Below are 12487 nucleotides of genomic sequence, written 5' to 3'. Positions count from 1 at the left end.
GAGTACGCAGAGTCTGAAGTAGATGACGGTGAAAGGAAATGGGTTGATGATGAAGGTGAGATCGATGGCATTGTCGAGGAGATGGAATCATCGCAAGTCGGTTATGGTGAAGGTAATGGAGATTATGAGATGATGAAGGAAGAGATAGAGAGGCTGAGAGAGGAGAATAAGGTTTACAGGGGAATGGTGATGGAGAAAGATGAAGAGAAGAGAGAAGCTATAAGGCAAATGAGTTTAGCAATACAAATGCTTAAAGAAGAGAACTCAGAGCTCAAGAAACGTGTTTCTACTGTTGTTGCTGCAAAGAATAAGGAAGGTGATAGTAGTTCTCAGAGGAAGCAGCAAATGTGGAAGCCATTGAAAGGGTTGTGGGGGAAAGTAGTAGGAAACTGGGTCCTTCCAAACACAAATTTCAGCTGCCAGAGAGCTCATGACTCTTTAGACAGAGAGACCCGATAGGAGATGTCTCCTATCGTGGCATATTTCAGCTCCAGCTACGATCCTCTTGAGGTCCGATCCTGAAACAGGCGAGCGAGTACATGAGACCCCGGAGGTTACCGTTTACACGCATAGGGATGAGCCCAAGAAGAAATTTCAGGTTGTGGTACGCCCGCCAGGTGCAAACAAACGTGTACTTCAAGGGCCACTAGCTACTCCGGCGAGAGTGCGGTGGAAACGAGTACTGCGTACGCACTTGGCGTGGTAAATCGAGAGGCCAAGACAATCCGAATCTTTCCGGTTGCAGCCAACAAGGTTGACACTCTCTGGTTTCTTCTTTCTTGCTGATTTGTGTTTTGTTGATTAATTGCTTTCTTTTGTGGCAAGAATGTTTCAGTGTTTAGGGTTGTTTGTGCATAGAGAGCTGAGCTTTGCTTTGTGTAATAGAATCTAGATTTTCAATGTTTTCTCAGTGTCCTGTATGGGTTGTGAATTAGAGAAAAAACAAATGTTTTGGATTTGGTTTGTGTTAGATTTTTTTTTTTTTAGAAGTTCTGAGTGTTCTGGATTTTTTACTTGCAGTGTATCCGATTGGAGCCATATGTTATAGGGCAAGAAACAGAAGAAGAAGCAGAAGCTTCAGGAAGTGGACCTCAGGTGTGCCACTTTATCTTGACATCTTTTCTATGCCTAGCTTGTTTCCTACTGTTTCTTTACATCGTTTCTATGCCTGGCTTGTTTCCAAATGTATCAGTCAGTCTTACTGTTATCTTTTAAAGCTCGCATCTTACTACTATTATCGCTATGCCACTCTATCTTTACATCTTTTCTATGTCTAGCTTGTTTCCTACTGTATCGTATCAGTCATTCTTACTGTTATTATTTTGTACATATAAGCTGAGATATATCCATAGCACTACTTTAATCCTTTGCTTGCATCTCATGAACGGCTATATGGTATGCAATGTTGCGTATTGGTATTTGTTTTATTGAGACTCGTTGGGAGGATTTGTAATGTGTACTATGTAAATGATAATGTGTCTCTCTATGCAGGACACAAGCACCAGTTCTATTGTTGCCCGTAATATTCCTCCTTATGATGCCTATGCAACTACTCCTTCTAGAGCTTATCCTTTAGATAAAATCATGATGAGGAGGAACGGGAATGCCTTCAAGATATTTACCTCCTTCCCGAACAGGAATCCGTAGCAGCAGCAATCATCAGTGCTTACCCTCATCCTCAGATCTTTAGCTATATGTCCTTTGGATCCGTCCTGAAATTATCAGAAGGTTGGTCTTGTCAACAGTTATCTCACTTGTCCTCAGAAAAGGATCCTTGAACAATGTGAAACATTTCTGACGGATGATTTCTGGGAACTCATGAGAATGGAGACCGTTGAGTCCATGTCCTTGAATTTAACCAGATGGGTGAGGAGCGATAAGGCAGCACAAAGCATCTGCCTCTTGGAATCAACCTGCAAACAGAACAAAATGAAACCAGGCGTAAAGAATCTGAGCTATGGATGCAACTAGGATGATCAAATTAACGAGCTAGATACTAGCATCTGCCTTATCGCTCCTCACTCATCTGGTTAAATTCAATGACATGGACTCAACGGTTGGTCTCCATTCTGCTAAAGGCCATGAGTTCCCAGAAATCATCCGTCATAAATGTTTCATATTGTTCAAGGATCCTTTTCTGAGGACAAGTGAGATAACTGTTGACAAGACCAACCTTCTGATAAGCTACGTTCTTGTGGTCTCTCTTCATGTCGATAATTTCAAGACCGATCCAGAGGATATAGCTAAAGATCTGAGGATGAGCGCTATCGACCTGAGGAAACATCTTGTCAGTCTTGGCTGCAAATTGTCGTGGGAGAAGTCAACTTTAGTTGCAACCTTGCCGACTCCTCTTGAGTTTTCGGAAGTCAAGTCAAACAGGAGAAGAACGAAGATACACAAGAAATGATGATCTTGGAGAAGATTTGTTCTATTTTCATTTCTGCTGTCGCGATGTCATTTCTATTGGATATTATAGGCATCTGTGTCTTTTGTTTAAATGACACAAAAACTGAAAGTTGGTATTTTGGGAATTATGACATTACTAGTATTAGACATGAAATATTCAAACAAAGTAACCACAGACATTGATAAATGTCATGTTTTCATTTTTGTTCTCAGTTTATGTGGGGTTTCCTTGATTCTCCAGAAATGCCTCAAGTTTGGTCCAATTTTACCATTAAATGAAGTCTTGAACTTCCATTGTTCAAAAAAAAAAAAAAAGAACTTCCAATGTATGTACATGTCATAAATATAAGAAATTAAGAATCGATATACATTTTATGAGAAGTGAGATTGTAATGGAGTGTGCATCCCACAAAATGTATTTCTGACAAATTACCACATAATATCACAGTGTAATTTACTACTCACGTTATCTTTAAAATTTAGTGGCAAGTTAGCCAAAAACTCTACAGGTAAATATGATTTTATTTTTATAAATAATTTCAACTATTATAATTTATGTCCTAAAACAAATTAAACGAAGTTTCTATATCAAAATAAACTTTTCTTAATTGCAGTAAAATTAGAAAAAGAAAAAAAATTATTCATCTACTATAGTAATCGAATAATTCTTGGTTATACTATACATATATGCAAGATTAATCTAAGTGTCGTAGTCGGACTCAGCAATGGCGTATGTTTATAGGTCCAACATTGGTGACAAAATCATATGTTTCTATGTCCAACATTGGTGACAAAATCATAGACAAAGTTTTGGCCACCATAAGGATCATCTTGTACTATGTGGATCTTCCGCACTACTTTGGTAACTTCCACGAACAAATAAGTGCCCATACAAGGAATATCTACATATCCCATTCCCATATATAATAAAACGGAAGTACACAACTTATTTTTGTAGACTATATATAATTTTTATAAGTTGGTTACAAAATACGTTATAGATTAAATATAAGTTGGTTACAAAAAATATTATAAATTAATTGGTCAATATGTGGACTTATGACTACATTTAAAGAATATCTCTAGGAGTCTTTTTAAAGAAAATATTTCAATAATTTATACAATTTCCAAAATAAGTTCTTTAGTATTTCATGTATTGTTACAAAATATATATTGTTAGACACAAAAATATACTTTTACACGTAAAAAGAAATAAAATATTGGCAATTTATCACACTTAATCGTGATTTTTAAGATTTAATTGTGCTGTTGAAAATAAAATCTTATATAAGCACGGATCATACTAAAAAACTTTCACCAAACATGTTCAAAAATCAATATAAAAACAAATAACAAACATAACTATTTCTCATACATAAAGTTTATAAAAGAGTGGTTAAAATTTAGATTTTACAATTAAATGAAATTATATATTGGTTTGAGTTTATAAAAAATTAGTTAGTGTTTAGATTTTATAATTAAATAAAATTACATATCAGTTTGAATATATAAAAAATGGTTAGGGTTAGGATGTGATAATTAAATAATTGTAAGATAATATTAGAATTAACAATTTTAAAATTAATTGATCTACCGAATTTGTTTACTTAATTAAGATTGGTTTGCTTAATTTAAAGGGGTGAACCCTAGAATTGTCCTTGATAATATATGTCCGGTGTTCAATCTATTTAGCTTTGTCAACAACATTCAAACAAAACAAGTTTCTATGAGTTCCGGTCTGAAAGAAGATTTCCTCGATTGTATCGTGCGTTTAGAGGAGACGCACATTCAACAAGGCTTCGACGAGGGTTACGAAAAGGGTCTTGTGTCGGGTCGGGAAGACGCTCGTCATCTGGGTTTGAAACTCGGGTTCGAGACAGGCGAGCTCATCGGGTTCTACAAAGGCTGCTCTTTTCTTTGGAATTCAGCTCTCCGTGTTGATCCCACTCGCTTCTCCCCTCAGCTCCACAAGCATCTCAATGATTTCCATGTCTTGCTCGTTAAGTTCCCTCTTTTGGATCCCGAGGACGAAGCCAAAGACCGGATCAAGGATCATCTCCGAGTCAAATTCAACATTATTTGCGCATCTCTCGGCGTTTCCAAGAAACAGTTGGAGTTCAAAGGATACCCAAATCCTTCCTCCAATCTCGACTTCTAGGACCTCCCTCCTCCATACGAGCACTCTCTTGTATTATTATTGTATTTGTATGTATGGCTTTCAAGAGGCGTGTGTGTCGACGTCAATCTCTGTTTTTTTCTTTTTTTTTTTTGTTGGCTTTTCCTTTTTTCTGCGACATGTGACTGCTGACCACATATCTAATTGTGGTGGATACTGTCAGAGCTTTTTTTTTTTTGGCCTTATAACGAACAAACGTACTCACATCTGTAACATATATCTATATAGGTGGTCCGAGGAGATGTTGAGAGAAATGCTTGGTTGCTGCAAGGTATACATATCTGAAGCGCGGAACAAGACGGCCCTCGAAGCCATTGAGAGAGCTGTAAAGCCTTTTCCACCGGCTGCAATCGTCAACAAGTTTGAAGATGCGGCTTATGGCAGGGTCGGTTATACTGTTGTATCCTCGCTTGCTACTGGGTCATCTTCATCCCTGAAGAATGCAGTGTTTGCAATGGTTAAGACTGCTCTCGACACCATCAATCTTGAGTTGCACTCTGGATCCCATCCCCGCCTTGGAGTGGTCGACCACATATGCTTTCACCCCTTGTCTCAAACCTCTATAGAACAAGTTTCTTCCGTTGCCAATTCCCTAGCAATGGACATCGGCTCCACTCTTCGAGGTCAGTAAGTAACTTAATAGAACACCTCACTAGCAACTAACCTGTGAATTCCTCCATTTTAAAAGACACTTAGTAAGCTAAGAACAGAACATTGTTTGTATGCTGCAGTTGATGTCTACTTGGTGATAGGTTGAGTGATGTCCTGTCTTTCATTATCTCATCATCTTTATTAGGCCATAGAATATGGAAGTCTTTGAAGTAATACTCTGCTTTGTATGCTGTAGTTGATGTTTGTGATAGGCTGAGTGTTGTTTTGTCTTTATTATCTCATCATCTTTATTAGGCCATAGAACATGGAAGTCTTTGTATTAACACTCTGCTCTAAGCAGAGCGTTGTTTGTATGCTGTTGTAGTTAATGTTTGAGATAGGCAGAGTGATGTCCTGTCTTTATTATCTCTATAGGCCATATAGAACGTGGAAGTCTTTGTAGTAACACTCTGCTCTTAGCAGAGATCATCGTTTGTATGTTGTAGTTGATGTTTGTGATAGGCAGAGTGGTGTCCTGTCTTTGTTATCTCATCAACTCTAGGCCATAGAATGTGGGGAAGTCTTTGTAGTAATACTCTGTTGTTCTTAGGCCTTAGCAGATCACATTGCTTGTAGTTTTGTCGGCTGTAGTTGATGTGTACTTTGTGATAGCCACCAGAGTTATGTCCTGTCTTGTTCTATGGCTTCATCATCATCTAGGCCATAGAAAATGAAAGTCTTTGTAGCATTCTCTATATTGGTATGTGGAATGAGATACCCGACCCTCCCTGGTGCAGTTCCTACATATCTATATGGAGCAGCAGATAAGGAGCAGTGCACGCTGGATTCGATCAGAAGGAAGCTGGGATACTTCAAGGCAAACAGGGAGGGACATGAATGGGCAGGTGGGTTGGAGCTGGAGATGGTGCCAGTGAAGCCAGACGCAGGGCCACAAGAGGTGAGCAAAGCCAAAGGGGTTGTAGCGGTTGGGGCGTGCGGGTGGGTGAGTAACTATAACGTACCAGTCATGTCAAACAATCTCAAGGCAGTGAGGAGAATATCAAGGAAGACGAGCGAGAGAGGAGGGGGCTTGGCTTCAGTGCAGACAATGGCGCTTGTGCATGGGAAAGGAGTTATAGAGGTCGCCTGTAACTTGTTGAATCCAAGTCAAGTGGGAGGAGATGAAGTACAGGGACTGATTGAGAGGCTTGGCAGAGAGGAAGGTCTGCTTGTGGGAAAAGGGTATTATACGGACTATACACCCGATCAGATTGCTCAAAGATATATTGACTTGCTCAACAATTCAAAATTTTCAAAGTAAACAAAAAAAAAACATTATGATGTTGTCATTTGTGGAACGAATTATTACGGACATCGGTCATTTGTCTTCATTTTGTGTTTAGATATGCTATATATTGCCATGAGTATATACTGAAATTAGCAAAAGATGAACTAAAAAGGTGAATTGATCAACAGATGATACGTTCGTTGAGGCCAAAACATAAAAATCTCATCATTGGTGTTTTTCTCTCAGCGACAACTGTGAGAGAATTCTTTTGTGTAGCCTTGTCTCTTTTGCTAAGTAAAAAGTTCAAATTTATACACTGATGTGCAAACAAGTTGGATTTGTAGAATCTCTAACAATCTATATAGTTTATTAGATTCTCTAATTTGTAAAGAATATTGAAGATTTCAACAAAAGTGAATAAATAAAAGATTTTTAAAAATTGTTAGAGAGTATTCTATAGTTTTGTTGATTAAAGAGTGTTATTGGTTTGTGATTTAAAAAGAGTTTTAATGATTTAAAATGTTATGTAGAGTATGTTGTTATTCAATCAGGATTTTGCTAAGTTTGGTGTTATTAGTTTGTGATTTGTAAAATAATCTTTTATAAAAATCTTAATGAATATGGTGTTATTGGATTAAGAATTTTATAAAATCATAAGAATTTTTAAAAGTTTTGTTTTATTCAACTGAAACAAAAGAATCTATGATTATTAATGAATTCAATTGTTTTTCACACAACAATTTTAACAAGTAAAAAGTTAATATTTATACACTGATGTGAAAACAAGTTGGATTTGTAGAATCTCTAACAATCTATAGTTTATTAGATTCTAATTTATAAAGAATGTTGAAGATTTCAACAAAAGTGAATAAATGAAATATTTTTAAGGATTGTTAGAGAGTATTCTATATAGTTTTGTTGATTAGGGGGTGTTATTGGTTTGTGATTTAAAAAGAGTTTTAACGACTTAAAATGTTATGTAGAGTAAGTTGTTATTCAATCAGGATTTTGCTAAGTTTGGTGTTATTAGTTTGTGATTTGTAAAAAATTATTTAAAATCTTAATGAATATGGTGTTATTGTTATGGTGTTATTGTTGGATTAAGAATTTCATAAAGTCATAAGAATTTTGAAAAGTCATTAAAAGTTTTGTTTTATTTTTAAAAGTCATTAAAAGTCATTTAAAGTCATTTAATGACTTTTAGATTCAACTAAAACAAAAGAATCTATGATTGTTAATGAATTCAATTTTTGTGTTATTGGTTTATAATTTTATGCACTTTTCACAAAATAAAATCATGGAAAGTATGGTTAAAATATTGGAATTGTTTGAGAGATTTTACAAGATTATATAGGAAATCAAATCAACAAAATTATATAGAAAATATCTAACAATTCTTCATAACAAGATTAAAATATTGAGATTGTTTGAGAGATTTTATTGAAGTCATCAAAAATTCTTTTAAGTCATATGACGAGATCTAAAATCAGATTAGTTCTAGCATTATTTTATAAATATAGCATTATAGCATTATTTAAATGTTTTTTTTAAATCCTTGAGAAGACAAAAAGTTTTTTAAATAAATTTTAAATTTTAATATTTGGTAATAATACTAAATCTACAAAATGATGTGAAAACAAGTTGAATTTGTGAAATCCCTAACGATCAATGACTAAGTCAAAATGATGGGATCCAACATTTGTTTAGTTCTGGCATCATTTTATAAATATAGCATTATTACAAAAAAAGATAATAATAATAATAATAAAAATTTAAAACCATGAGAAACAAAACAATTTTAATATCAGTCAAAAACAAATCAAAGATTTTTTTAAAAAAGTTAAAATTTTTTGAAAAATTAGTAACAATACTAAATCTACAAAATGATGTGAAAACAAGTTGAATTTATGGAATCTCTAACGATCTATGACTAAGTCAAATGACGGGATCCAAAATCCGTTTAGTTCTCGCATCATTTTATAAATATAGCATTATTACAAAAAATAAAATTAAAAAATCTTAAAATCATGAGAAAAAACTATTTTAATACCAGTCAAAAACTTAATACCAGTCAAAAACAAATCAAAAGTTTTTTTAAAAAAAGTTAAAAAATTTGAAAAACTAGTAATAATACAAATCTACAAAATGATGTGAAAACAAGTTGAATTTGTGGAATCTCTAACGATCAATGACTAAGTCAAATGACGGGATCCAAAAATCCTTTTAGTTCTCGCATTATTTTATAAATATAGCATTATTACAAAAAAAAAAAAAAAAAAAATCTTAAAATCATGAGAAAAATCTATTTTAATACCAGTCAAAAACAATCAAATGTTTTTTAAAAAAAAAGTTAAAACAATTAGAAAATAGTAATAATACTATATCTATATAATGATGTGAAAAAACTTTTTACTAGCGAATCAATTTATTATCAATAATACTATATCTTTTAGATTATTTTAAATTAGTAAAAGAAAAGCAGAAAATAGAATTGGTTTTACCAAGTCTTTCTCAATCATCCCACGAAACCTAATAGTCTTTGTGCTTGCCACCGGATAACTTGGCGAATCAAGAAAGAACAGAGGAAGTTGAGGAACCCTACAAAAAAAACTAAAAGGTCAATTAGGAAACAAAGAGATAACAGACAGAGAACATTGTAGGTCAGATCAATTTCTTAAGAATATATGAATGATGAGCCAGCCAAATATTTCATCTAAGATTTATTTGCTTTTAAAAAAAAAACAAAGATTGGACCTCAAATCGAAGAGACTATTTTATTTTTCAAAGCAAGTTAGGCTTCAATTATAAAATCCAAAGTTGCGAGGTAAAAGAAAAAAAGAATTGTGGCGAATAGTTTGAAGAAGCAACAAACCTGGCTAATGTTCGTGACAATGGTGCGTATGATGTTGCTTGATGCATCCATGGTTTGCGTCACCACCTCGGAATCGGTACAGTACTGCGGGTGAGTTTCTCCATGAGCCAGAGATCGTGAAACGCAGATCGAGTTTGACGGTCTGTAAGAGATTAACAGAGCTTGCCTCAAAAAGAACAGAGAGACTAGAAAAAAGGAAGAACAAGGGAGGGTGGTGGTTGTTTTGCTTTCGTAAAATCATGGTTTCTTAAAGATGACTGTGCTAGCTTAGCTTCGAGTTTATATAGAAAAAAGGTTTCCAACAAAAAAAAAATAAAGGGAAAGGTTAGGTTTTCAGAAAATAGGAATGTTTCCTTTTTTTTTTTTTATCAAAACAGCAAAAGTAAATCATACGTAAAAAGTTACCGTTACAGTTAACCCGTTACTGCCTAACAATTTATTTGATGGGACTTGCGTCGTTTGCTGTGTAACTAGAGATTCAAAAATTGATTACTGTAGATTAAACCCAAAAAAAAACAAAAGCCAAGATTAAACGGCAAATAAGAGACCGTATCTCTGCTTCTTCTCCCAACGAGAGAGATTGGACAACTCAAAACTTTTACGTTGCTTCGATTCCAGATGTGACCTGAATCATCACTTGCAGTTTCAGTTCCCTTGATTTAGGGGTTTTCTTTTGTTTTACAAGCCTTGTATGTTACTACTAGTACATAAATTTGCAAAACATTTTTTTAATATACGATTGAATAAAAAAAAAGCAGATATTATTATTATTTAGGGTTTTTATTTGTTCGTGTTACAATCCTTTTGTATGTTACTACTACATAAATTTGCAAAACATATTTATCGTACAATTAAATAAAAAGCAGATATTATTATTTTATTTATCCATGATCACTGATTGACTGTGTTATTGAAAGGATACGTTTTAGAGTTTCTCTAATAGCTGATCTTGTTACACAGAAGCCGTCACAAGCAACTGAGGCTCACCTGAAGCTGCATATATAGGAAGAATAATACTATTTCAGCTCCATATTATTCTCTTCATGCCTTCATGGTCATGGTAGGTTTCAGCCTCTCCACACTTACAACAGTTATTTGAGCCATACTGAGAAAGAAGCCGTATTCTTTCCCGTCGCATCTTATCATACCAAGATTATATTAATAAATGAAGAGGACTAATTTAGAGTATTACTGAAGAGGAGAGAAGGTGGAGAGAGTTGGTATAATATAAGGTGCTATGAATGTTAACTTACGTCTGGAAACACTGTCGTTTCTTTGCAGTGGCAATGAAGGCAAACTTAAAGCAATGTTTATCAACTTTACAAATGCATAAATTTTCACAATCCAATCCAAGTTAAAAAAACGAAAATAATTGTAGAAAGATTTCAAACTGAGCTTTTGGCCTAAGAGAAATTGCAGATGCAGTACAGCTTGGTCCAATCTAAACGATTAAGAATTAAAACACCTTCGCTATATATAGTTTAGTCTAGAAAATCTCTGTTTCCAACTTTGTTTGTCAAAGTTATGACACGTTAATACTGATTACAACATACATACTTTTAAGCTAATGGTATTTATAACGTTAGCAATAGACATAGTAGCATTATCTAATTTAGAATTTCACTCTGCTTTAAAAGTCTTTTAATCTATAAATAGTGCAAAATTTTAAAATAGAAGGAAAAAACAGATTCACTTGTCTTATTGTAAAAAGAGCTATACTAATAATGAAACGCCCCCAAAATTTTTAAAAAGAACTAAATACAGTGGAATACAACAAACAAGAAGCTCATATATGTTTTGTACTTAATTTGTTGTTGTTCTTTTTGGTCTTATTCTATCTATATACACTAAAAAGCATGGAAAGAGTTTAATCGACCGTTGCACAAAAACGCCTTTTTCGTGTTACGCTCGCCACGGCCCACATGGCCTCGTGGGGCCCATTTAGATAACCCTCCCTCGTATCTATCAGCTGAAGATAATTCCCAAACTACCCCTGTTCTTAGCTCCATCAATATATATATCTCCATATATATAAATCCTTTGACTACACTGAGTCTGATAAAACATTAAAAACAAAATCTTGTTATAGAGAGGAAATTAGAGCACAAAATCCTCTGTACTTTTGTTTTATGGAAATTTTAAATAAATAAATCCTTATTTTGAGAAACAAATTGTAATTTGTTTTGACTAAGGAAACCTACCACCAAAAAAAAAAAGAAGGGTGAAAACGTCATTTAAAAGGAGATAAACAGTGGTAAATGATGCCATTGTCCTTCACTCTCTGAACTCTTGAAGTCTGAAGACAAAGAATAGAAAACATAAATCCTTAAAGAAGATTGCTCTACAACAACGAAGAAGAAGAAGTAGAGAGAGAGGAACGGCGCCGTGAAAACTGAATTCGTCACTGAGGTTGGTAATTTCCGAGTCTCTCTTCTTTTCTATTTTGCTGTTGAGGTCATATACTAGATGATGATGATGATTCAAAGACTGAGTCTTTTGTTTAAATTTTATCTAAAGTAACTGAAGATCCTTTTCTTTATTTGCTGTTTTGTAATTTTAAGTGGAGGAGAAAGAGTGATGGAGTCATCAAAATGGTGGTGGATTGGAAATCACAACACTACTAATTTCTCTCCTTGGCTTCATTCTACTCTCTCTGGTATTTATTTCTCTTTTTTCTCTTTCTCTGATTTTGCTTCTGCTCATGTCAATTTCTTACGTTTTTGATTTTGGTATATGTGTGTGTGTGTCTGTCTATTGAATTCAAAGGTATTTTGTTATGATGTTCTGTGACAATTGAGTAGTAATAAAAAAAGGTGTTTAATTTCATTGAGATTTTTGACATGGTCAAGTTTGGTTCTGGTCAAAATCCAAGTCTTAATTTTGGTCTATGGTCTCTGTGGTTTAGATCTTTTAGTTTTCTCTCAAAAGGTATTACCTTTTTTTTTTTCTGTTCTCTTGTTGATATTGGTATAGAATAGTCGTTAAGGTTTGTTGGAGAAGCTGACTCTCTGTTTTGGTATCTTATCTTAGTTTATGACTTTCTTAGACTAAAGAGTTAAAAAGTGTTGAACTTTATTGAGATTTTGACATGGTGAAATCTGATTTTGGTAATTGTAGAATTGGATGAAAAGACAAAGCAAATGCTGAGAGTGAT

The 12487-nt window shown here is 34.2% G+C and overlaps 2 protein-coding genes and 2 pseudogenes across 4 annotated transcripts in view; all 4 read left to right on the top strand.

Annotated features, from left to right (window-relative positions):
* Positions 1-728, top strand: part of LOC104759058 — a 3477-nt pseudogene extending 2749 nt beyond the window's left edge.
* On the top strand, positions 452-2618 carry LOC104754471 (annotated as a pseudogene).
* On the top strand, positions 4072-6597 carry LOC104754470 (formimidoyltransferase-cyclodeaminase-like). Of its 2 annotated transcripts, none has more exons than XM_010476671.2 (3): positions 4072-4521; positions 4811-5205; positions 5971-6597. In XM_010476671.2, the coding sequence occupies exons 1-3, from the start codon at positions 4133-4135 to the stop codon at positions 6492-6494; spliced, it is 1308 nt and encodes a 435-aa protein (XP_010474973.1). In that variant the 5' UTR covers positions 4072-4132; the 3' UTR covers positions 6495-6597. The 2 variants fall into 2 exon arrangements, with proteins under 2 accessions (XP_010474973.1, XP_010474972.1); XM_010476670.1 differs by having other exon boundaries at positions 4519-4611; positions 5971-6564.
* LOC104754469 (protein NETWORKED 3A-like) overlaps positions 11400-12487 on the top strand; it is a 4228-nt gene continuing 3140 nt past the window's right edge. Inside the window, exons 1-2 of one of the 2 annotated variants that reach the window (XM_010476667.2) lie at positions 11400-11742; positions 11895-11989. In XM_010476667.2, coding sequence (XP_010474969.1) covers positions 11911-11989 — 79 coding nt within the window. In that variant the 5' untranslated portion in view covers positions 11400-11742; positions 11895-11910. Of the gene's footprint in view, positions 11747-11894; positions 11990-12487 lie in introns of both variants that reach the window. The other variant, XM_010476668.2, reaches the window with a different exon arrangement.

The sequence above is a fragment of the Camelina sativa genome, chromosome 17 (assembly GCF_000633955.1).
Source record: "Camelina sativa cultivar DH55 chromosome 17, Cs, whole genome shotgun sequence".
In the NCBI taxonomy this organism is placed as follows: Eukaryota; Viridiplantae; Streptophyta; class Magnoliopsida; order Brassicales; family Brassicaceae; genus Camelina; species Camelina sativa.
Note: the sequence above shows the minus strand (reverse complement) of the source record. Positions and strands in the feature narration are given on the sequence as shown.

What these genes read in the sequence shown, in the direction of transcription:
- LOC104754470 (XM_010476671.2), top strand. Translation starts at nt 4,133, where the DNA reads ATGAGTTCCGGTCTGAAAGAAGATTTCCTCGATTGTATCGTGCGTTTA. An exon ending in GTTTCCAAGAAACAGTTGGA is followed by an intron (nt 4,522 to 4,810) that starts GTTCAAAGGATA and finishes ATATCTATATAG; the next exon opens with GTGGTCCGAGGAGATGTTGA. An exon ending in CATCGGCTCCACTCTTCGAG is followed by an intron (nt 5,206 to 5,970) that starts GTCAGTAAGTAA and finishes TCCCTGGTGCAG; the next exon opens with TTCCTACATATCTATATGGA.